We start from the raw sequence: 26,579 nt of genomic DNA, 5'->3' as shown, positions 1-26,579 counted from the left end.
TCTCTCTGGCTTGTCTCCTTCCCCCAGGTAGTTTTGAAATGTAAAGTGCTCAAAATGAGCCCCCACTTCCTTATATGCCAGAAGCCTATAAGGAATGGAAACATTCACTTCTGATGGTGATAAATCATTTCTCTAATTACAGCTAGATTCATAACATATAAACCACATGCTTTAATGGTAATTAAGGAAGACTTAGGATTAGTCTGTAGCAGTAGTATGATTCAGACTACAGATGAATCCCTGATCAGGATAACCCGGTATAGTACATGCTTATCTAATTTATATGAACTAACAGTCAGCTGCCCTTCAACAAGTCAAATCCTTTTATCTGTGTATCTGTACAACTCACTGACAACCGAAGGCCTACATTTCTGGTGCCGAAGGTCAGTTCTTCTAACTTCATCACCTGAATATTTTAATGTGCTTTATGTACCATGTATAAAACCTCAGATTCCTACTGAAACAGGACAAAGATTTTCTTTAATAAAGCATATTCAGTATTTTATTAAACCTCTTGTCTCACTAAAACAGTTACAGAACAATGATCATTTATAGCCATATTTCACTGTTCAGGGAAATGGGAAGAAATAATAATCAACACACATCCTGTACTGTGGGGGCCTGATCCAAAAGCCATTGAAATCAGTGGAAAGATGTCATTAAATTTGAGGGCAATTGCCAATTTTATAACAAGTATAAAAAGGCCTCTCTGAAATCACTGGATAATATTCAAACAAGTTACTGTATTTCAACTGAAAACTTGAGAATACCTACTTTTCAGACTACAGATTTTAGTCCCAAGGGCAGGAGATGGTGGAAACTAAATATATGCCCATGTCAGGATGAAATATTGACTCTTCCAACTTGGAGAAAGGAATAAATATTATCTGGCAGTATCTTATTATAGGTGTTGGTGTTCAGGTGAATTGAAAAGTAATCAGTAATCTTACTAAAAGCCTTTGAAGGAACAAAACTATCACATTTGTTAAACTCAAAACCATCAAAGAACGTCTTTAGTCGAAAGGTTAGACGTTTCACTTCATGAAAAAATGTGGAAAAGGAGGAAACCAGAGCTATGGCTATGTTAGTGATTCATTTCACCAGGTTGTAATGAACTTAACACCATGCTCAATTTAAAGTGCCTCTGAACTTTCAAGGTCTATCAAGCTGACACATTCTCACATTGAACTGAGCCCAGGGAGGAGTGAGTGTGCAAGGGAGTCAGGTTCTGCTCCTTGGGCCTCTATTATCTATTACCATCTACTACCATCTATTATAGATGCTGCCAACACAAGTGAGACAGTGCCACTAGCAAGGAAGATCATCCATTTTACTTCAGTACAATGGGTGCAGAGCAGAGTCTACTAATTTATTTGTTGACAGAGCATCTGCTGCCTAGTGACATGCAAATGAGCACTGACTGCTGAGGACCTTACTATTTATGGTGTCTTATTTTCCATTATTTGCCAGTTGTGCCACAAGCACTGTTGCTTGCTTTGGCATGATGAATTCCTGGGAGGTTTTTTTGGGTCTTTTTGTTCATTTGTCTTGTTTTCCATTTTTCCCTTTTAAATCTTCTTGGCCCTTTTCCCAGTCTGTTGGAGTGCTGCAAGTGAAGATAATGTGATCAGACTGGTGTTGTATGTGTATTCAATTCTTGGCATATGTATGAAGAAACTGGCTCCTGGAGCCAGAAGATGAGGCAGATAAATGGCCAGTATGAGAGAACACTAACTAAAGAAGATCTCAATCCAGATACTGAATGGTGAACATCAAAGGGACGAGGGCTTAAATCTGATTCATTTGGACTGTCATTCTAAACTCAAGTTAGTGTGAAAGAAACACAGAAGCACATGGGGTATCAGGCTCCATTTCTTTGCCTGTCTTTAGATGTTGGCATAAGCTATATTGCCTCAGCAGAGACACTGTGTAGACTGTCTCAGCCAACCTTACTCCTCTTCCCTGGCATTCTTTCTGTGTCTGACAATATTATATAACCTAAATATTATTTATGGAAAATAGGTAGGGTACTAGGTACATTATCACTAACTAACTTGGAAGCTCACGGTACAAATATATATTTTTGATTTCTTAATTATTTTAACACCCTTCTTAACCATCAGTGCCTATACAATGATCACAAAATAGCTGGCCATCATAGACATATAGAGCAATGTGATTCTTACAAATATCAAACTAAGTGGATTAATAACAGAGTTCTCATCGTCTCCCCAAATGCCAACATTTTTTTTAATTCTTCATCTGCCATTCAGCTGTTCATACCACAGTAGTCAATCATTCTTCCATCACACCAGGTTTATCCAGTTCATTTCATGGCCCATCATCACCACTTAAAAGACTCTTTTCTCTCAGTTCTGAAGCCTTAGAAGAAGTGAATATTCAAAGAACATTCACTCACTTTCCTTTCCTATGCCAAAAGAAAGGATCAAGAGAAAAAAGGAGAAATCAAGATATCTTTAAATTGCAGGGAGGCAAAAGGAGAGAGAAGCTGGGCTGGCTTGAGCTGATGTTTTTTTTCTGCTCTCTTCCCAACATCCTTTGTGGAAGTAATAACAGATGATCCCTCCTAACACCAAATTCCTAAAGGTCCTAAGGGAAAAGAGAAGGTCTTTTTTGATTCCTGCAACAACTAATCGTCTCTAAGTAAGCTTTTCCACTGATCAGGAATGAAAACTGAGGGCCGCAGTTTCTCTCAGTCCTTGTAAATGTCAAAAAAATGCACCTTTACAGTTAGCCAAAGTTAATAACACTACAGACAGGCAGCTCAGAGACCCATCCATATTACAATCAGTATGTCTGCTTTGCCAGATTGACTTTACTTCTCATCAGACAAAGAAACAACCTAGGAGTTAAAGATGGTACTTTACTGAAATGATTGTGAGAACGGCTCAGCAGGGAGTTTGACAGGCCAGTAAGCAAGTCAGCAAGAATGACTGCTGAGGAGGCTTATGAGTGTGCCACTCTGCATCTTTTAGAAGACTAGTAGTAGTGTAGGTAATGGCAACACCTACTTGTTCCAGGGTGAAAAAGGAAAGCAGCTCTGCAAAGAAGGACCTGGGAGTGCTGGTGGATGACAAGTTGACCATGAGCCAGCAGTGTGCCCTTGTGGCCAGGAAGGCCAATGGTCTCCTGGGGTGCATTAGGAAGAGTGTGGCCAGCAGGTGGAGGGAGGTGATCCTGCCCCTCTACTCAGCCCTGGGGAGGCCTCCTCTTGAGTACCGTGTCCAGGTCTGGGCTCCCCAGTACAAGAGAGACATGGAGCTGCTGGAGAGAGTCCAGCGCAGGGCCACAAAGATGATCAGAGGGCTGGAGCAGCTGCCCTCTGAGGAAAGGCTGCGAGAGCTGGGCCTCTTCAGCGTGGGGAAGAGAAGACTGACGACTGACGGGGGATCTTATCAGTGTGTATAAGTACCTGAAGGGAGGGTGTCAAGGGGACGGGGACAGACTCTTTTCAGTTGTCCCGTGTGACAGGACAAGAGGCAGTGGGCATAAACTGACCCACAGGAAGTTCTGCCTGACCGTGAGGGGGAATTTCTTCACTGTGAGAGTGATGGAGCACTGGAACAGGTTGCCCAGAGAGGTTGCGGAGTCTCCTTCCTGGAGATATTCAAAGCCCACTTGGATGCAACCCTGTCTAACATGCCCTAGGTGACCCTGCTTTAGCAAGGGGGTTGGACTAGATGATCTCCAGAGGTCCCTTCCAACCTTACTGATTATATGGTTCTATGGTTCTATGTTGAGTGGATTCTGCAGAATAAATTCATGATCTTGTCTTCTTCCCAAGTTAGGAAGACATCAAGAGCACCTCTTATTGATAGGACACAGGCTGCTGTGGCAGGTAGTGCAAGCACTCAAATTCAAAATTATTGTTAGCTAATGATGCCTCCACATACAAGCAAAGGTTCAAGAAGGAAAATGCTGCTATTATCAAACACCCATCCAGGGTTAGCTGGTCTAAGGAGAAATTCCAAATACTACTTACAAATTAAGTACAACACATATTAAACATCATAAACAGAATTAAGGCTTGATGTACAGGCTTCTTACTATTCTGGAATTGTAAAGAGGCTGTAAAGTGAATGCAAACCTACATTTTCCACCCTAAATGTAGATAAAAAGGTTAAGGTCCAATATAAGCATAGCACTGCCTCTGCTTTTCATATGAGGAGGTCACATTACTTTACAAACAGTGGAGTCTCACATCAATCCACTGAGAATGTGTCTGTACATAATTATCAGATCCAGTGTATTTGATATGCTATAAGTTGAGACTGAAATAGTTTTAGATCCTAGATACAAAACGTGAAGCTCTGCAGAGCACTTTTAATGAAATAAAATTCAGCTTTGTTAAAAGCTTCCCTATTATTCCTGTTCTACAAGGAAACTTTTTGATGAAAAAGCAAGTATCTTTACTGGCAATGAAGATCTATGTTAGAATTACGTAAAAGCTGAACTGTGATGATTAAGAAAGGAGCTCTGGAACTTTTCAAGACAGCACTTTACGGAATTAGTCCCTTGACTTGACAATTGGATTGCAATTCTGAAAATGACATTGAGGGTCCTGATATAACCGTGCATGTTTTTTCATCGAAAATACGTATTACATAAGAAGTATCTCTCCCCTTCTTGTTGCAATTTGCACTGGAAACTCAATTGGCTCACAGCCATCACTTCTGCATTATTCACCACCAAAAGAATGCACAAATATCAATGTTCATTTTTGTATGAGTTAAAAATGCAGGAGATATTAAAACTCTAGGAAGGTTCTCCCAGTGCATCATGGACAATCATGCACAAACCTTGGTGAAATTAAAGGTATTGCACATACTAAGCTGACAGCAGAACTTTGCTTATCCTCTTTGAATTTGATTCTCCAGTTCAAAGCTACATTATGGCCTGTGCTTTTTAGTATTGTATTGTATGCATCTACATTGTTTTGGTCAAATTACAATCAGGTTTCTAAGTCAAACAACTGCACAATCTAGTCTCCAAACAGAAGCAAACTTTCTGTAAATCTACACATCATATAGTTTACACCAATCTGGAGAAAGTGCTTAACAAGTAGCCAATGAAGACCTGTGCTATTGGACTAATATACTTTTCCTCAATACAATCATCAAATTAATGGAATATTTAGGGTCAAATGTCAAGTGATAAACAGAATGACCCAACTTAATATAAGTTCAAAGTCTTACTCAACAGATGATTTTGAAAACAACCTTAATAATTTCACCATTGTTAAACTCATTAAATTCCAGTTTATTGGAAATTCAATAAATTATACAGCTAGACATTTTAAAAGGCATTACTTCTCTTTTCACCCCATAATAGAAGAAATCAGGAGTGACATTAGAAAAGCTAAAGGAGTTCAGTCAGAAATAGCACAGAGGCAAGTAATTCTGAACCATATGTTTGTATACATGTATGTATTTTTTATATGTGTGTGTGCATACACACATGCACACATACACAAACACTGTGTGTGTGTGTATATGTGTATGTATATATATATATATATATATATATATATATATATATATGCACACACATAACAGCTCCTTCAGAATACTTTATTGCTCTCCTTCTTTGATCACTAATTAAAAAGGTCCACAACTTTCATCTTTTCTGTTTTGAAGTGCACACTTTTCTGACTGGTTATATGGTTTTGTGGTAAGAATGAAAGATTTGTCTTCATGCTTTTCTTAAGATTTGCAGCATGAAATATTTATGTTTGTTAATAAATCAAAATTTATATTGGTCTCCTTTACTAATTAATTATTTTGATTACATGGCTTCTGGGAAACATATATAATGTTTTTGTGCCAAATCTGTACGTATTTGTTATGTCAACAAAGTTGGCCTATATTCAGCTAAAAAGTCAAGATGCAGGCATAAAGTTTTTAAGATTAAAGTATGCAGATTACTATTAGCTTGCTGTGGCATTAATTAAATGTTGTATTGGCATTTATCACTTAGTTCTTGTAGAAGTTACAATCTTCATACAGCTTAGCTGCTCTGTTTTCATGTATATAACTTTTCTCACAGATTTTAAGATGCCTTTAAAATGACATTTCTTAAAAATAAATAAACCACCCGCAGTGGTGGGCTGCTAGTCTGTTTCATCCTGAGTAAAGGCCTCTACTGGGTAAACTGCTACTTATGTTACCCACAGAAAAGTATAAGTTGCCCTCATATGTGAAAATACGTAATTTGTTTTAATCTAGAATCTGAAATAGTTTCTTCAGGCTTGAGAATAATTTTTGCTTGTTTTATGCTTTAGCTGACAGCATTTAGATGTTTTAGCTGACAGCATTTCAAAATAGTCATTAAGAGTCTAATTTGGAAGATACTGTTGCTCAAAGAGTTTCCAATGAATACTGTTTGCTGATCCAAATTCTTAACACCAGTATTTGGCTTTAGCACTACGCAATTTGATTAGCAACATCTTCTACAGCTTAGGAATATGGGTCTTCATCCAGTCATGCAAAGTTCACTCAGAGCTATAAGAGCTATGGAAAAGACAAGCACTACAATTTTAAGTAAGGAGGAGCAATATGATAACCCAAATCAGTGCTACTCTTAATTAAAATCTGTCACACCTTGGAGGCTTGGCTTTCCTACAAGAAAAAAAAAAGAAAACATACTCTTTCTATCCCAGAATTGGTTCTGCTGATTATGTTAGTGGTCTTGCTTATGAAGTAATTTGTGTGGAAGAATGTAGCAGAATTCCTGTACTGCTAAGGCCCAAGCACATAGCATGAATTCTGCACATTCACTCAACAAAATATGTGTTTTACTCAAATGTTATGCAAAATATTCATGTTTTCCTCTTGATCCTTGAACTATCAGCAAAGGACTAGTTTAGATCCTTACATAAGGTTCCTATAATGCCAGTGGCAAAAATGACATGAGTTTTTAAAGCATAAAAGGCACCTCATCTAGGCTCAGAAATGTCAGTAGTAATTACAAACTTTGTTTTCAAGTATAATCAATTCTTTATTTATGGTGTGAAATGTTTTTTACCCTTTTGAACTTTCACTATTCTAAACCAAGCAAAATTGTTGGCATGGTCCTTTAAAAATAATTGCTTCTTGACTTGAAAAATTGAATGTCAAGTTCCAACTTGAGGTAAATTAAATGGGTTATGTTAATAGTCTGGCCCATGGTAGAAGAGAGTGTTTCGATTCTGGGTTTGACTTCAGGACATGACCTCCTGATCGCACAGGTCAGCACAGATGGGAAATGTTGGAGAGGTACCCTAGATTGATGTGGGGAAGAAAGTGTCTTGTACTGATGTATCAAAAACTGTCTGATCCATTAAACAGAAGCAATGTCAGACTCCACAGAGAGTAAAGCTTAGTTGTCATAGGTCATTACACTCTTCAAAAAAAAGAGTTGGAAGGAAGATCACAATGATGGAAATCCTCAAGGCTGTCATGCGCAAATAATCTTCTAAATCTTCTTGGATTAACACTTACAAACCTGTATACTGGGTGAAGGAATTAAAAAAAAAAAAAAAAATCTACATATTCCTAACAGTATAGCCGTGTCTCAGATTTCCTATCTGTCTCTGTTCTAAAGGATTATTTAACAATATACAGTCTTTCAAGATTAAAAGCTAGGCCTCATGCTTACGTGACCAGGTCTTAAGCAGAGATGTATACATGAAAGCAATCATGTTAGCAAGATCAGGCAATATCAACTTCTTCAAGGCCAAGGAACAGGTGAACTGGAGAGAAGTTTTAATGTTTTTTTCTTTGAAAAGCTTACGTCCTATCTTTAAAATTTACTTTTCTTTCAACTCCCCTCAATAAAGGTATGGACCAGTAATGCCATCCTTTTTTAAGCACATAGCTTTCTATATGTATATATACATTTGTATCACAGAATCATTGAGATTGGGAGATACATCTAGAGATCATTTAGTCCAACTCTCTTGCTCAAAGTTGGGTCAACTAGAGCAGGTTGCTCAAGACCGTGTCCAGTCAATTTCTGAATTTCTCCAAAGGTGGAGACTCCACAACCTCTTGGGACAACCTGTTCCAGTGTCAATCACCATCATAATGAAGAAGTTTTTCCTTGGGTTTAAATGGAATTTCCTGTATTTCAGTTTGTGCCCATTACCTTTTGTCCTTTTAGTAGATGCCACTTAGAAGAGTCTGGCTTTGTCATCTTTACTCCCATCCATCATGTGTTTATGCGCATTGATAAGATCGCCCCGAAGCCTTCTCTTCTCCAGACTAAACAATCACAGTGCTCTCAGCCTCTCCTCTTTCAAAAGATGCTCCAGTCCCTTAATCATCTTTGTGGCCCATTGCTGGACTCAGTCCAGGTTATCCATGTCTCTCTCATCCTGGGGAGAGCAGTGTTGAATCTAGCACTCCAGATATGGCCTCAGCAGTGCTGAGTAAAGAGGAAGGATCACCCCCCTCAACCTTCTGGCAACACTCAGCACCCAGGGTGCTGTTGGCTGCCTTTGCTGCAAGGGTGCATTGATGACCAGCGTTCAGTCTGTTGGTCTTTTACTGCAAAGCTACCTTCCAGCCAGTCAGCCTGTACTGGTGCAAGGGGAGTTATTCCTCTCCAGGAGCAGGACTTTGTGCTTCCCTTTGTTGCACTTGATGAGGTTCCTGTATATTGTCTCTCTCTCTAGCTTGTCATGTCCCTCTGAATGAAAGTACAACCATAGTGTATCCACCACTCTCCTCAATTTTGTATACATTAATGTATACATATATAAAATTCCAATTTTCATCCACTATCAACGAAAAACTGATTAATGCTTTTCTTAAATTGGACTCAGGAGGCCTATACTTTGCTGACATTTCACTGATGAGTGCCAAGTCTAAGGTCTTCTCAGGAACATAAAATGTATGTTTGGACACTAAATAATAAAAATAATCTGGTAAAGTGAGCACCAAAATTAATTTTATGTACTACATAAAAGCTCTTTTACATGAATTGTTCCTTGTAGCATCTAGCTCTTAGCTATCTAGCGTTCACTAGTAGGAGGAACAGAAGTGATAAAAGCAATATTTTTATGTCTGCTCATTTGAACTGTTTGAAATAAATACTACGGTCACTGTAAGGAGGCTCAACCAGTTTCTGTTTACATACTCTGACTGATTTTTTCGGGTACAAGGAGAAGTTCAAAGAAGTTAAGATAGCCTTTTAATGACTATCTGAGTGCTGATCCCTTTTAAAAAAAATGTTAGAATGAACTTAGACAAGAACTTTTGCTGACTGTTTAGGGAGAAATGGGTTAAGGAAAGTATGCTCTTTCCCTTACTGACACTGAACTTTGCATTTTAGAAGACAGACAGTCTCAGAGAGAGGAAAAATAAAAGTCTAGGATAGATGGCTGATTTGTGCTGATAATTAACTGCTAGAAATAGATTCAGTGTATGTGCTTCAGATTGCTCTCCTGCAGCTATAATTCTTAGAGTCTGGCTGCATTAACAATATGATACTTAGAGAATCATAACGATCAATATTATTATGGCTGTAGTCACTGTAATGTGGCACTATTTTTTCTTAACAAAGAGGGTTAAGAATCATTATTATGCTGGTATGTGGGGTCAGAATATAAAGATCAATCTCTAGTTATAGTAACAAACAGAGAAAACTATTTAAATGCTGTACTATGGGTATGTCTGCACAGCAGTAGGAAGTGTAGTTGTAATATGTAAAATGTACAAAAGCTAGATTTAACCCAGCTAAATCACATACCCCTTGTATGACCCAGGTAATCCTGAAACAACATAGCCACAAGTCCATGGTGTGCATTTACAATCTCAGCTGAAGTCCATGCTATCACATTGTCACTGGGATTGTTATGTGACCTAGCAAGTGTGAAGCTTGCTTGGGTTTGCCTGCATATGCTGCAGTCACACTTTCTGTGCTCAAGCTATGTTAGGCATATGAAATCTGGATAAACAAACCCAGCATTTAAATGAGTTTTCACACTGCACAAGAACTAACATTGACGGGAATGAGAGAAATGAACACTACTATTGAAGGTAGAAGAGGTGCAATTCACATTGATACTGAATTTGTTCTGAAGATGGTAGTCCATGAACTTCTGCTCCTGATCTGTAACATATCACAACTATTTACATCAGTAAAGAAAGCATATATTGGATAGAGTAATTGCCCTGTAAAAAATGTAGAAGTGGATAGCTTGGGGAAAGGGACTTAAATTTTTCTGTATTTATATTGATAATAAATGTACAAATTTATATTATATGTACAGAGGAACATAATTTTACCCAGCATAAATACAAATCACATTCGTGCTATTTATACCAGTTTAAAATACCCACAGTATGCACATGCTAGGTATGTTCACATATATGCATTTTGTACTTTTCTATTCTCAGAACTTGATTTGCATTTAAGTTTTGTATGCGCTATTAAAACTAAGATTTTCTAGCTTACTGACTTTTTTGCTAAGTTTTGCTAAGTTAATATGGACTGCCAATGAAGTTACATAAATATAGTTACTTTTACATTTTGCATGAACTCACATTGAAAAATATTTTAGTTATGTGCAAGATTTTTCATTTTGTTAAAACCAAAGTACTATTTCCCTGGGCAGAGGCCATTTCACACTAGATAGCACAGTGACTGTACTTGCCTACTTCAGTTACAGCAAAGAAGAAACAGCCAACAAGACACAAGGTAGAAAGTTCCTTTTAGGGGAGACTAGAAGCAGCATACATTTCTCCATAGCTGTGTTCGTAAACAGAAAGCCCTCTTTAAAAGACCTTAAGTGTTTGTAGGTCTGAAAATTAATTTGTTTTACAGTTCCAAAGTGAATAATATGCTTCAAACAGATTTTCAAGTCAATGAAATGTGACCTTGTATGATCTAATTAAAGCACTCAAAGGTATTGATTGCTTTAAGATCCCTCTGGATACACTTCAGTTCAAACGCACACACAACATCTGTATGTACAAGTTCATAAATCTACAAAAAGAGCAAATCAAATCATTAAAGCTCTGAATTCAGCAGTCTTACCAGGCTTTCCTGAAAGGTGAAACATAAAAAAATACCTGAAATATAGTCTTTTTGCAACTTTAAGTCAGGAACACAAAAAGAGAAACCTACTGAAAGTAGAAAATGAAATGTACTTCTTTAGCTTCCACATATCTAGTCTATAATCAGGTACAAATTCATCAAATTCATTGAAATCATTCCAGTTTCTTCTGTATACCTGACCCACCTGATCTAACTCCAACATTTACCTTGCTTTGAGCAAAAGGTTGGATCAGATGATCTTCAACAGTCCCTTTCAATCTAAATTATTCCATGATTCTATTTTAATTCTTCCCTAGATTTTGTGAATTGATTTCTCTACTCCATCTCATAAAGCTATCTCTATTTCATTGCACAAATTCAAATATTTCCTTTTTTCTAAATCTTCTATCTTTTGTCTTTAGCCTTTGGCATCACTTCTGTGGTCTCCTTCCTCCACTCAGTTTTAGCTCAGACCTTTGTCTAGCAGTCTTTGTAAGCATTCCCTTACATTTCCTTTATATGTTTATATGTATTCACATACAGAGTCATTCCTCTTATTGCCTGCCTGTGCATGCTTCTGTTTCCAGCAAGAATGTTATCCCAAATACCAATGCAAGTATGTTAGTATCTTTCTCACATCCATAAATCGTCTTACTCCACTTTAATCAGTCTTCTTTCTTTTCATCTGGCATCTTACTTCACTTTAATCTACCCCACCCTTTGCTCACAACTCTCCTTCCTCTCATTGACACTTCCTAGCTTAGATCAACGATATGGCCATAGCTACATACACGTATGTTAGTGCAGGTAGAAAGCCCACTCAGGGAGGATGCTGCCTGGGAAAACTATGCTGCCAGTGTTTGATTTTCTTACTCCCATCAGTCAACCACAACAGCAGCTGCTTCTTTTACCTATATATAAAGCTGCCTCCAGGAGTAGGGAAATGAAAGGAAAATGAGTGCCATGAGGGGACATATTTCTTCACCAAGTTTCTCTTTACTCCAGATTCAGGCCTTAATCCTACAATTGGATCCACATGGCTGGCTGTGTTAATCAAAATATGGGATGAAAGTGTAGGCTACAAGCAACAGTTTTGCCATGCTGCCCTTCTAGGACATGGCCCCATGCCATTCACAGGCTGTATGTTTCTGACCTCTGGCTGTGCCATTCACAGAACCTTGCGTAAGGAATACTCACACTTTGCATAGCACCCTCATGAAAAAGGCTGGCTGATCTACATAGAAGCGGAAGCCAATGCTTGAATCAGTAGACTGTTTCCAATATTTATAAAATCAGATAAACACACTAAACAACTAATCATTGACAGTATGTACATATATTTATTCTCTTTCAAATGAAAACTCTTTAAGGTGCGACAAAACATGTGAAACAAGTGCAAAAATTTTCCAAGTACTTTTGCCCTTAAACAACATTTACTGGTGTAAGAGATTAAGGGATTGGGTTTTTTTTCTTTACTGCTTTTATAAAAATCCATTTTTACTGAAAATCCAAACTAGTCTATGAAGGTTCACGCCAGCAAAATGTAAAAAGATTGAGTTACAGCATACCATAGTGAGTGTAGCACATTATGAATTCCATATTCCTCAGAAAGATTGACATATTTAACGATTAAGCAAGTCGCTGAACTTGATTTATATTTTATTTTTCTTCCTAACCAGTATTAACTTAATATGTACATTTCAGATGGCAGGGGGAAAAAAAGTAGAATAATGAATTTGTCTGCAATAAAGCAATAAACAGCAAGGTCTTACAACTTTACAAAATTAGATTTCTATGTAAAAGGTATCATGTGCAAACTATCCTAATGTCAATAAATGCTTGTTATTCTATTTTAAACTCTATCCAACTTTCCATGTGCTTTAGCTCTGCTCTGTATTCTGTTCTTCATTTTATATGAGTTTTTTCTTGCTGAGGCACCAACGAAAATTGCCATACCCCATCAGATCACTGGTAAGATTAAGTTCATTTTCCAATATAGGCCAGTTCTTTACTGAAAGAAAATAGAAAAAATCCTTTTAAATACCTCTCACTTGCTCTATGCTGATATACATAAGAGTAAAGCCTCCCTCCTGACCTTCATGACAGCTGATTTATGCCCAGCAGCATGAGTTTTAATTACAATGACATAAAGATGGTAAATTTATTTCCTTGCGCTTACTCACTCATGAACATGCATTTCCTCCTTCCAGCAAAGAGTAATTATCTCTTTGTAATTATCAGCACAGATGTGGCAAAGTTAGAATTTTCATGATTATTTGCTAAGATCTGGAGTCCTGAAGAATATATGCTCTGCCAGGTCTTTCCGCTGGCCTCAGGATTAATGAGTGCCTTGAAGAAAAGCTGTTTCTGACTGAGGTAGTATTTTGTAATAGACATTTCGAAAAACTGTAAAAGATAGGTGGATAAAGCATTTTTGCAAACTCTCTCTCTCCTCCACAAAGCATATTCTAAAGAGCATGCTACAATTAAATTTTGCCCAATGTTAACTCCTACTTGTATTTTATATCTATATGTGTGTATATGTCTGCATATACACCCACATACATATATACAGTATACAGTGTGTATATATACTATATATATGTATACACACACTATATATATACACATATGTATAGTTTGACACATCTACAGCTCAGGCTGGGAATTATTTATTCTAGGAAATCATGGAATCATAGAAAAAAATAGGATTGGAAGGGACAGACATTCAGATTCATTTGGCCTATCCCTGTGCCTGCAGTAGAATCAGCTGACCTGTGTCTTACCATGCACTTTGGTCTCTAGCCTGTTCTTAAGGACCCCAAATTGATTCCTCAGCTACTGGAGGGTATCTTATACCAGTACTTTGTTACCACATCATCATTAGAAATGTTTTCCTAATGCCTGACTTGAATCTTAAATGGAACAGCTCAAACCAATGACTTCTTTACTTACCTACAGCAGTCTGAGTCTGACCTCTTTTATATATTAAAAGACTGTTATGTTCCCTTTCTTATTCTTGTCTTTAGACAAGACAGCCCCTTTTTATTCCTTCCTCACAAGCCATATTTTCTTGACCTGTGATTATTCTCATTGCTTTTCTCTGAATTCTCTCCAACTGATCCAAATCTTCCCTGCAGTGCAGACCTAAAACTGGACTGGTATTCCTGCTTAGGTGTGACCAAGGGTGTGTAAAATAGAAAGACTCATCTGATTACTGTTTATTGCCAATTACTGGCCTAAGACTATAAAAACTGAACTAGTCCTTGCTGAATTTAATGCAGTGTTTTTCAGACCATTTCTGCAATTTCTCAAGATCAAATGTAGAGCTAATCTTGTTCTTTAATATACTCTAAGTTTCTCTTAACTTACATATTCAGACAATACTTTCTATTCCATCATCCACGGCTTCAATGAAAACACTGCATAGAACAAACTTAGGACAATCCCAAATCCTGCTCAATTCAGCCTCCCAGTCTGACAGAGAACTACTGAAAATTACTTTCTGGGCAGGATTCCAGAAGTCTTGTACCTACTTTATAGTGGTTTCATGTAGACCAGTTTCCCTGGTTTGTACATGAGAAAGCTCTGAAAGACAATATCAAAAATCTTCCTCTAGTAAGTTACAAGCAAGTAGAGTCTTCTGTAATTCATTTATATTTGTCAGATTTGTTCAAAAAAATACTAATGGTTCTGAGATTGCTTCAAGCAGTTCTCCAGATATCCTAGGATGATATTCATCAAATCTAGTTAATTTCTAACCCATTCTTGTCACTTACTGCAGATGGAGATCTTATCCCTCTGTCATTGTTATTGATTGGACTAGTTCAGATGTTGATAGGGAGGCTGATAAGAAGTAGGTATTAAACATTTTGATCTTCATGCATTGACTGATAGCTGTTCATATCATTGAGCAGCAAACCACTATTATTCTTTGTCTTTTTCTACTACTCTATTTAGGTAGAAACCAAAAGCCCCCTATGAGCTCTTAAGGAGTTGAAGTCTGAGTGTACTCTCTTTATCATGGATTGTCCTCACAGCTATAATTGTTCTTCAACTAGATGTTTGACCCACATGTCTGAGCTTTTCCAAATGTGGAGTGTGTTTGGATTTAATTCATTACACTATTAGCTTCAAGCCAAAGTCGTATATTCGATCTTTGCTTTTTCTTCGGGCTATTTGCCATGTTGCTTATGTCTTGTTCAAATGTGTTCCTGATAAACTTGAAGACTCTCTGTCTATAGTTAGATGCTTAGAATCTGTGACTTAGCCAAAAGCTGATTTTAAGAGAAAATGCTTCTCTGTCAGAATAGATTGTACAGTTGACTGAGGATGTCACCCTTAACTAATATTGGGGAAGAAGGACATTGGCTCTCAGCACAAGGTTCTTAACGTGTAGCCCTGCTCAGAACACTCATTGCAAGATAACACATTTTTCATTGTTCTGTTCCTACTATATTTTTGGAGTTAAAACTTCAGATAATGGTGACAAAGACAAGGGTAAGGCCACTTCCCTTGTATGTTTGTCAGTACTAACAGAGATAAAAAGGGTGACGCAGAGATTCTGCATTAACTCAGTTTTCAGTGAGCTGTAATAACACGTCTGTCCCAACTTACTGACAATGCATATGTTCATAACCTTACTTCAGAACCTTTATCAGACTGCTATTGTAAAGGGAGTGGTGGTAAGTGAGAACCTCCATCATTTCGTTATTTTCAGAATGAAAATGCATTTTAAACTTCAAGCCCTAGGATGAGAAATCAGATAAATACTAGTGAGAAAGAAAATATATATTAATTTATCAACATGAATGCTATTTTGTTTACAGCTACCTTGCTTACCTTTCAAAAAGTCTGACTGGCATTCTTATCCCACCATATTTGCATTCCTTACAGTAATAATCATTCTATGTCTGTAGCATAGGCTGGAAGAAGCTGGTTTTCTGAGCATCAGGATACAAACAACTGCACACTAAATAACTATAAATTCAAATCTTGATAGGGTGAGACCACCTTTACAGTCTGCTAATGCTGATTAACTGAATCAAAATTATATTATAAATACAAGTCTCTTGGTGAACCTGAAAAAACATATTTGACACAAGGTCAGAAATTTCCTAGTTTCCTAGAGTTGTGGGAGAAAGAATTGGAAAACATCTTTTTGACAAAATCAACATTTTTTGGGGGGGGAGGGAGCTTTCATGCTTTGGTCAAAACTTTTGTCAGGAAAGATTTCTCAAGGCCAGGATGCAATTTCTGGATGAAAACTGAAAAAGAACCCAGAGCTGCTGAAGAGCACACAGGACTGCCCCAACAGAGAGATGAACTTCGAGACCTACTCTGCTCACAAAATCCCTGACGAGGCAACCATCAGCTAGGGAGCAGCCGCTGTCTCTTGCTGGAGCTACTGTTCTGAGCAATAAAAAATATACCTGGCGACTAGACTATGGAGTTAATTTCTCTTTCAGTGATTGATGAAATTATTTATATAATGTGGAAGAAATACAACAAGGCAGACTGAGAGAAACTTCAGGATGTGTTGCTGAGGATTTAAAATAGGAAACTAACAGAACAAAGATGTGGATGGAGAGTTTGCCCTGTGCCACTTGGGTGGTATAAATACCAGTCCCTGGAAAGAGTTTCTTGCTCTCATGTATTTCACTAATTCCATAAAGAGATATTGATCTAATTTTATGCAATTCATCAGGTAAATAAAATATAATGAAAAGAAAAAAAAGTTTCACTGTTTACATTGTCACAGAAATAAAAACCACCTCAATCTAGTGAACTCTATAATTTTTTCCCTTTCATTAAAATAAGCTGAAATCAAGAAAAAGGACATGTTTCAATAAATGTTTTTTTTTTTTTCTGTCTTCAACTCACTCAGAAATCTACAAAAGTAAATTTCTAGTAAGTAGTACAATGAAAACTGGTAGAAGAAAAATAATTCAAAAAATAAAGACATGAGAGCAATTTTATGTCTTTTCTATCTGCTTATTGAGATATACAGTTTCTGTGAATGACAGTGACTGTGAGGAAGTTGAGGTGGATTAATAACCCTTTGGAAAATTAAAATACAAACCTTAAAAAGTCGTGAAAACGAATCATAACAAGTGACAAATCAGTTTTGAAGAGATCCTAAAATTATGTCTTTCTATGAAAACACACTGAAAGTTTAGTATGAGCACAGTTGGATAGAATGTTCTGAAAAAGAATTTAAGTAGAATACATATCTACTGCGTAAGCAGTTTAATGAGTCTTACATTAAGCCTTCTTGATCTGGCTTGGGCAAAATATACCATCAGACTACATCAGCAGGTACATAAGTGGAACAAGCTAATCCTGGAAAAGAACCCTTGTAACTAGAATTGTTTTGAATTGTACAGAAACTTATTTTGTGGACTGCATAAATATTAACCATCATTTTTACTTCAGAAAAAGATGGTTGCAACTAGGATACAAGCTTACATCATTTTACTGACAATATTTGAAGGTAAATATTTTTTTTTTTTTGTAAACTGTTATGTGCAGTTAAAGGGTATTGAACATGTAGTATCTATCCAGACTATTTGCTGGTACTTGTATGATGCTTATAAGGTGTCAAGAAACTGGAAAGGTGGAAGGTTGCAAACAAATTTCTAAACAAAAGTGTGTGTAAAAAGTGTAATTTAGATAATATTTTTGACGGTGTAATGGAACTGAAAATTAGTGGCACTTAGCAGAATTATGCTTGAAGAGTTTCTTTTATCATTCCATTTCTGCAGAAATCATAGAATTACAGAATCGGTAAGGTTGGAAGGGACCTCTGGAGATCATTTAGTCCAACCCCCCTGCTCAAGCAGGGTCACTCAGAGCATGTTAGACAGGGTTGCATCCAGGCAGGGTTTGAATCTGCAGTTAAATTTTAAACAAGTAGTTTAACTGTGAGATTAATAGTTAGATAATAGTTACCCTATAGTATTAATGTCTAAGTGACAAAAAAAGAAACAAAGATATGAGTGGTATTACCAAAGAGAGTCAAAGGAGCCTGTTTCATCTTTGCTTTAAATTAAACCTCGTAAGAGGAAAATAATCATTGAATACGGAGAGAAATACAACAAAAACAGTCATTTTTATCTGAAAATGTAGATAGGTGTGTAATAGGTTTGGAAGAGAAAATAGTATTTGTATTTTTAAGTAAAATTACTGAGCATTACTAGCTGAACTAAGACTCTGAAAATAAATATTCCCTCTCGCACTTACTTTAGGTATGTCTTACATCCTTTCAGAACTCATTTTTTTACATGATAACTTCTCCTCCAGCCTAAGCTATTTGAATTGCTTATACAGTTCTATAAATATTGAGTAATCCTTTTATGTAGAGTGCTTCTATCTTGAGTGACAGTGGTCTTTGCTTGCACAGCAACTGGCAAATAACAAGCAATATCAGCTACCACTAGTAAGAATAGTTGATTTGTTTATCCTTGATATGAAGAAAATGGTTTATTACTTATCTTTTAGTGAGACCTATATTTATGTTTGTGCTAATCTTATTGCAAAATAGTATGTATGTGTAAATATTTAAAAAGTCATTATTTGCAACATAACATTATTTTAAAAAATAAACATTTGTATTCAGACACCAAAGCATTTATGAAATGATACACATTTAAGTGGCTCTGTGACAGTCACTTTGCATTTAGTAACTGATGCTATATCTAAGGGCCCAGTGCTGTGCAAATGATAGCATATTGTCCAAATGCAGTAGAAAGTAAATCCAGGCCTCAGGGAGTTTCTAATTTCTATTCTATAAAAATAACTACAGTTTCATGAAGGAAAAGGGAAGCGAGATAGAGAATAATACAGACACTAAATGTTATCTCATACTTGGGTTCAGCTTATGCATTTGCTTCATCCTTTCTGGAGACAAGTCATTAATGCTGTGTGTGACTCAGACCCAAACCACAAGGTGAAGATGATGCCTCACAGGTGCTGTTGGATAATAAACTAACAAATATGCACAGAATAACTGCATAGTACTGAAACTGGAGCAACAAAGTATCTAGAGACACTGTACAGTATGCCATTCACTTGGCTGATTTTTTTTCTACCAAAGGTTTAATGGGAGCTTCCAATCTTTAAGTTCATTCTGACTCTTCTGAGGTGCTATAACTCTTGACATGGGCAAATACATACCTGATCCTGCTGCTTCTATACTGTATTCATACATTCACTTTTATTTCTGCCATAAAAAAATCAATGAGACCCACATTTCTATAGCAGATGCACAAGACTGAATGATATGTAAGACCTATACACACATGGTTTTCTATGTTAAAAGCAGGAAAGTGGGCAATGACAGGTAAGAGGTGTACTAAAATGGCCAAAATAAGACACAGCTCGCTGCAACTTCACTTTTCATATAGAATAAAAACTAGAACAAAAAGAATAAAAAAGCAGAACAAGTCACTAACACAGAGATTGCCATAAACTAGGTAAAGCAAACATTTTTCTGTCCTCCAGTCACTAAAGATTTGGAAAGTGCACTTCACTTTAAGAAAGTCAGTCCCAGTGATTCATATTTCTGCCAGATGCCACTACACATTAAGGTATACATAGATATCTCATGCTGGAATAAACACAAGCCTAGCTGGAAAACACAGAGACTTCTGCTGTAAACCCCGTTGTCAGGCTGGAGAGATAGCACTAGCTGTATTTGATAATCTGGAGTTTCAAGTGGAAACTATATACCATAACTGAAGAATGACGAATAAGGAAGATCACTGTTAAGAAGGCCTTTTATATGCTTGCTGTGATCACTTCATTGTGTTTCTTCTCTAAAACAAATCTCAACCAATTCTCAGTTCCTTTCTGCCTCTCCTATAACTTAGTGCTTTCTGAAGTTGGTCTAATTACAATTGTGATTGAACAAAGTCGACAGGCAAGAATTAGTCTGAGTAACTACACTTATCTATCATTGTTTGAAGTTATTCATTGTGGCTGAATACTACTCTGTAATTTTCCATGAAAAATGACTATTTTGCTATAAAAATAAAGCTCTATATGAATTTGTAGGTAAAGATAGGTGCAGTGCCTGCTACCTAGCTGCAGCCCTGTAAGCCTCAAATAATTTATAGGCATCTAACGTGATAAGCTAGTGAAGAGCTACTTAATTTTACTGCAGAGGGAGACAAAGTTATGTCAATTAATTACTACATGCTGAAGATACTTTGCAGTTATTTTTAAATTAATATTTCATATTCTTCTCTAGAATAACAATGAAGGGAAGTGGAAATAGTTTTACTTTGCTTGAGTTTCCAAGAAAAAAACCATTTGGATCTATTGCAAGCTTCCAAGGGAGATAAGAAACTGATTTTTCCTGATCCATTTCATATATATCAGTTATTTGAGTGCTAAAGGGAAAAATTACTATAATCATTGTTTTATAGATGAACAATAGTGCAGATGAAAAATAGTGCAGATTAGTTTTACAACAAGAAGTAGGCCTCCAAGCCCAGTATTTAGGCCCTGCTGACATTCACAAAACATTGACTTAAACATATATATTCTCTCATTTCCTCACTTTACCCAGAAGCGAGTTCTCCTAGCTGTATGAGATTATGGCTGATAGAACACAAATCACTGCTGCCTTATTTTGGGAAGAATTGAGATCTGGTGTTCATTTGTAAAGAAATGGAGTATGCACCTAAGGTTGAAATGTGGCAACTATACATTCATTGTGGACATACTGCATCTGACTTTATCCCAAATCTTTGACATGATAAGCTCTTCTCCTTTGGATTACTTACCATTATGTTGTGCTGATCCTTGATCATCCTGTGAATTTCATTCTTCAGATGACTGTCTCCCCATACATAAATTTTGCAGGGATGGTCATATATTTGTCAGATTGTCCCACTAGATCTATAATATAGATATAGATATAATACCTGTAGCCCTGTGGCTCTCACTTAAAGACTGTTGCTCAAAATTGTTTCGTGCAGGACCAGGAATCTCTACTGTGCAGTTGCTTATCCAATTGAATGATGATGATGAATGAGAAAGAGAAGGAAAGATTGGCAGTCTATACTTATCAATATACTGTACTATGAATATGAATTAAACAACAATTCCTGGATTTTATCTGTGATATAAATAATTCTTCTCAAAGCATTCCAGACCCCCATCCATTCTGTGGTAGAAATCAGTTACTTGATCACATCTTTGGGTGATGATGTTGATCTCAATTTCATTGCACCATTATCCATCTCAAAACTGCCCATTGGTTTGTTCATTTCTCCAAAATGTGATTACCACTAAAGTGTTTGTGTACCAATCTTGTGTCAAAGTCTTGGCACAAGAAAACCATGAATGGTATTCTTAAAATGTATCACATATTTAACATACTTTAGTCTTGTGGACTAAAGTCACCTCTTTACCAGGATGTTCTCTCCTAAATGAGGATAATTTAATAAAGCACATACTATTACTCTAAGCTCCACTTACCCAGTCTAGAACGTCTAACTCTTTATTTATTCTTCAGGTATTCACTGTGATGAAGACATCAATGAATGTTACATGAACCCTTGCCAAAATGGTGGAATCTGTGAAAATTTTCCTGGAAATTATACTTGTCATTGCCCATCTGCAGACAAAGAAGGGATTTATTATGGTGGCTGGAACTGCACAGAAGTTCTCCATGGCTGTACTGATCAACAATGCCAAAACAATGGAATATGTATCCCACATTTAAAAAATGGCCAGCATGGCTTTAGCTGCATATGCTCACCTGGATATACCGGCATACACTGTGAAACCATAACCACATTTTCTTTTGATGGAAACAGTTTCCTTTGGTTGAAGAATTCCACTCTCCCTAAAAAGGAATCTTTCTACAATATAAATCTGAGTTTTCAGACTGTGCAACCTACAGCCTTTCTGTTTTACCGGGGAGAGAAAAATACATTTGTGAAATTGGAGTTACGGAATGGCTACTTACACTTATCCATTCAAGTCAATAACCAGTCACAGGCTCTTTTGCATATTTCTCATAATGTCAGTGATGGAGAATGGCACTCAGTGGAGGTAACCTTGGCAAGAGCTGTTACTCTAAATTTACATGACAGCTCTTGTGTAGAATCATGTGTCAATAAAACTTCTGCTATGATAGATAATGATCACGTGATGCTTGCATTTCAGAGCACATTTTTGGGCGGCTTACCTGTGGGGAACATTAGCAGTAACTCTCTCCTTAACATCTATAATATGCACTCTGCACCTTCATTTGTAGGCTGTCTTCAGGACATTGAAATAGACTTGCATATTATTACTCCAGAGGATGTATCACCTGAATCATCTTTAAATGTCAAGACAGGATGCACTAAAAAGGACTGGTGTGAAAACCACCCCTGTCAGAATAGGGGACGCTGTATCAACTTGTGGCTGAGTTACCACTGTGATTGCTACCGGCCATACACAGGGCCAGGCTGCTCAACAGGTAAGCTATGCTGTTTGCATTCGTATATTAAGTGGTTGCTGAAAACGTAATCATAAACAATCCTGTTTACCTCAGTGATGAAACAACATGACTTTTAATGTAGTAGTAGCATGTGTTCATTATTTTCTAGTTACTTTTCTAGGAAGCCAACTTTTCAGCCTGCCAGAAATGTCAGGCTAAACATGGATTCTGCTCATCCAGTTTTTAAATCTTCTTAGCATTAGCACTCCATAAACTCTGGAAGACTTAGTTCACTGGGGGTTATGCACTCAGAGTGAAAATTCAGAAAGCAATCAAGTTTAAGTCTTATTTTCAAAGTATTCTTTGAAAGTTTTTCCTCAAGCTCTCCAGGCTTTATAAAGAAACTCATTAAGGCAATGAAGGGCAAACAAAAGTACCACAAGTTACAAATGGCAGATTCCTTTTTTTTAAAAAATGAACTAGCTTATACTATTAACTTAATATGATTAGCCTAGGGAGGAGGCAGGATATCAGATGCTGGAAATAGGGCCCATTTATGCAGGAATAACCCTACAGAGCCGATTCAAGAGCAGCTCTGGACAATGACTAGCAGACTGTTACCAGCAGATAGCAGGCTGGCAGCCAGAGTGAAACGTGTCCATTTCTCAGTGAGGAAAACAGCACATCTCAGAAAACAGCCTCACTGGCAGCGATGACCAGGAATTCAAAAGCTGAAGATGCCTGTGGCACTTTCCCTGCTATGAATGATCTTTCCAAGTGCAGGCTGAGGCAAAGCGGAAAGACAACATGAGGTCCCTGCACTGCTCCCTGTATACTACATCTGGTGTGGAAATAACAGTATTTTACCCTGCAGACCTGCAAATACAGCATCTTTCAGGAGCATTTTGGGGTGGACTCTGCAGTCTTTCCTCAGCAAAAGTCTTAGGGATTTCAAACAAGCAGTTTTACCTAAAAGTTTTCCATTCAATGCCCTCTCCCCTGCTCCCCTCCCTGCCCCAGTTACTAACAATCTACATATGTTCAGTCATAACAACATTTAAGAAGGAATACACACACACACACATATTTGCCAAGTGGATTGGAAAAAATGAAGTGCAGCAGCAGTACCATGGTTAAATTAGAATGGACAGAGTCTAAACTGGTGTAAATTGGCATGGCTGCATTGAAGCCAGTGAAGCTACATTGATTTACATTAACTGAATGACTGGCCCCAGAGGCTTATTCGATATATAGCCGCAGAAAGCTGTAGCTTGAAGTACATTTCAAAATGTTTAAACAGTTTCATTTTGTATGCTAAAGTTAATAGTTATCAATACATACCTTTTTTTCTTAATTGCAAAATGACAAAGTCTGAGAGGTAATTGTAACAGACTTCTTTGAAGTGCAGTTGTAATTTATCCAAAGGTTTGGAAAGCAACTTTGGGGTACAGGACAACATCTGGTAAATATGTTTGCTTCCTTATATGATGTGAAATTAAAACCATTCAGGGCCGGGAGAGTCTTACACTGGCATTAGAACTGTTGAGAATGATTATAATGATTTTTTTTTCCTGCCGACCATAATATTCCCCGCAAATCATGGCACCATACCATTTTGATACATAGGCTCTAGATATATGCCATATTTAAAAGAGTGTGGCAGGTTTCTTAAAAAGCAGAGTGGGAGAGACTGGTGGTAAAGGATAACATAAGAAATGCTAGTGTCTTTTTAAAGAAAAGTTGCTGCCAAGTATTTAATTGACAAAGAGGCAATATTTTCTCTACATACACAAAATAACAAACAGATGTTGACTCATTTTGATCAACATCCAGATGTTGTGACCCAAGAGGTTAATATTGACCAAGGTGATGCTAGCCATCTCATCAAACACAAGGCCAGATTGATGATTTCTTTATATTTCTATATGCATATAACATAAAATATATACAAAAGAAATATAACAAATTGTAAATGTGAAATATCTTTTTTTGAAGACTAATGCTTCCTTGTAGGAATGCAAAAGTGTAGTCCTAATCCAAGCAGAAAAGTTCTTTTTAACCACATGAAAAATGCTTCAGTCTCAAGTACCACCTTACAGAGAAGGTTTCATGTCTAAAAACACTCATTTTAGCAAATATTTATTTCCACGTACCAGTTTTTTAACAAGCGCATCAAGAAAGAAATATAGGTAATCTTATTTATAGAATTAAAGTATTTCAAACTTTATTTATGAAATTCTCCATTTAGGAGAAACTAAAGGATTTATTCCTGTTACTAAGTAATATTACTGTGCCACTTAGTAGCACATATGGTTGTTAGGCATCTGTTAGGGACTTTATAATCAGTCCCCTATTTTCATTGTGTTGATAATGTAGTCTTAAAAAAAAATAGTAGTGCTGCAGGCAGAAACTTAGAAACTTGTCTATGAGGTCCCACTCCAGGAGTTTTACTGCACAAAACGAAACTCCAACTGTTTAGCTGTGTGTGCATTCTTTTTTTTAAAACTTGGTTTATTCTTTCCATTAATTTAATATATGAAAAAATAGCCCTTGAAAGTGCTTAAGTAGGCAGTCTATAATATTGAGGACAAGATCACAAAACTTAAAATGCAAAAATAGAAACACTTTGTTGTGCTTTAATGAGATAATTCATCAGAATAAAATATGGTTTGGACTACATATTTTGTATCCTTATAAGTCTGAAAATCATTACTGAAAATAAAGAGCAAGGGAGAGAGACAGATGTTTTTGGTTTAATCGTTTTAATTGATAAAAACAAAAAGGCTTATTGGATCCTGGATCATTTTTCCCCCATGACACAATAGTATTATGGGCATACACAGGAAAGAGCAGGATTCATAACTGCATAGAAGTTGGCATATATTAGCACATATTGAGTCCCAGAAATAGAAAATCTGTTGAAGAAACGTAGTGCCTATGCAGTACAAAAGGGGTGCACTGTTTCAAGGTTCTACACAAGAGGGTTTTACTGAGCATTTTTTAGACTATTTGTATGATTGAAATCAATGCAAAAAACCCATGAAATACTAGAATTATATTAACTTCCATAATCAGCAGAGGATCACAGCAGCTAGGATTTTTTCAAAATGATCTTTCTGATAACCAGTCTAGGAAAACTGTATAAATCTGTGCTTGCTTAATCATTTGTAAACTCAGCATTACACAGAGAATAATAAAGGGGAAAAATATGCCCAATAATATAACATTTGGTACTGTAATGGGCTTAATGCTACAGCCATGGAAGCTAACAGGAATTCTGAAATTGAAGCTATTTGCAGCTGAATCAAATCTTCATTCATCCGTAAATATCAGCACATCTTACTATCAGAAATAAATATTTATAAAGCAACTATTTGATCACTGTATTGGCTGCCTTGTCATTTAGCCCTAACCATTTTATTTTCCCCTCTTCTTTTTCTTTTTTCCTTGCTAATGTGAAGAGTATATTCCAGGCCGGTTTGGATCTGAAGACTCCTCAGGGTATGCTACATTTTCTGTTGATGCCACTCAGAATGAAAATGTGAATATATCAATGTTTGTCCGAACACGCAAATCTTCTGGCTTGTTACTGGCTCTGAGAAACAGTACCTGTCTCTACATAAAAGTCTACTTGGAAGGTGGGAAACTCACACTGTTAGCTCCAAACTCTGTGAAGTTATTAGGGAAACACACTATGAATGATGGAAACTTTTACTTAATATCATTAAAAATAGAACCAAATAAGATGGAATTATTCCAGTCCTCCCAATACCTAGGCGTTATTTCTACTCCAGTACTAACCATCCAAAGGGAGGATATTCTTTACATTGGAGGCCTACCAGAGAGTGGAGAAACTGATAGAAATTTCAAAGGCTGTATCCAAGATGTAAGACTGAATAACCAACCTCTGGAATTCTTTCCTATCACTAATCCACTGAATCCTCTTGTCAACCGAACCCTGATCAATGTCACTAAAGGCTGTGCTGGTGATAACCTCTGCAAGGTAAGAATACAGTTTTTTAGAGCATTTTCATATGTTTATAATAGGTACTTTTAAAGATCTTTTCTTATGTTTCCATACAATATATGATGATAACGACAT

At 36.8% G+C, this 26,579-nt stretch overlaps 1 protein-coding gene across 1 annotated transcript in view; it reads left to right on the top strand.

Annotated features, from left to right (window-relative positions):
• CRB1 (crumbs cell polarity complex component 1) overlaps positions 1 to 26,579 on the top strand; it is an 83,286-nt gene that overhangs the window by 22,276 nt on the left and 34,431 nt on the right. Inside the window, exons 6-7 of the mRNA XM_062581652.1 lie at positions 21,563 to 22,516; positions 25,939 to 26,480. Of these exons, the coding sequence (XP_062437636.1) occupies positions 21,563 to 22,516; positions 25,939 to 26,480 (1,496 nt within the window). The remainder of the gene's footprint in view (positions 1 to 21,562; positions 22,517 to 25,938; positions 26,481 to 26,579) is intronic.

Source organism: Rhea pennata, chromosome 8 (assembly GCF_028389875.1).
Source record: "Rhea pennata isolate bPtePen1 chromosome 8, bPtePen1.pri, whole genome shotgun sequence".
In the NCBI taxonomy this organism is placed as follows: Eukaryota; Metazoa; Chordata; class Aves; order Rheiformes; family Rheidae; genus Rhea; species Rhea pennata.
This window is presented reverse-complemented; position numbering and strand designations above follow the sequence as displayed.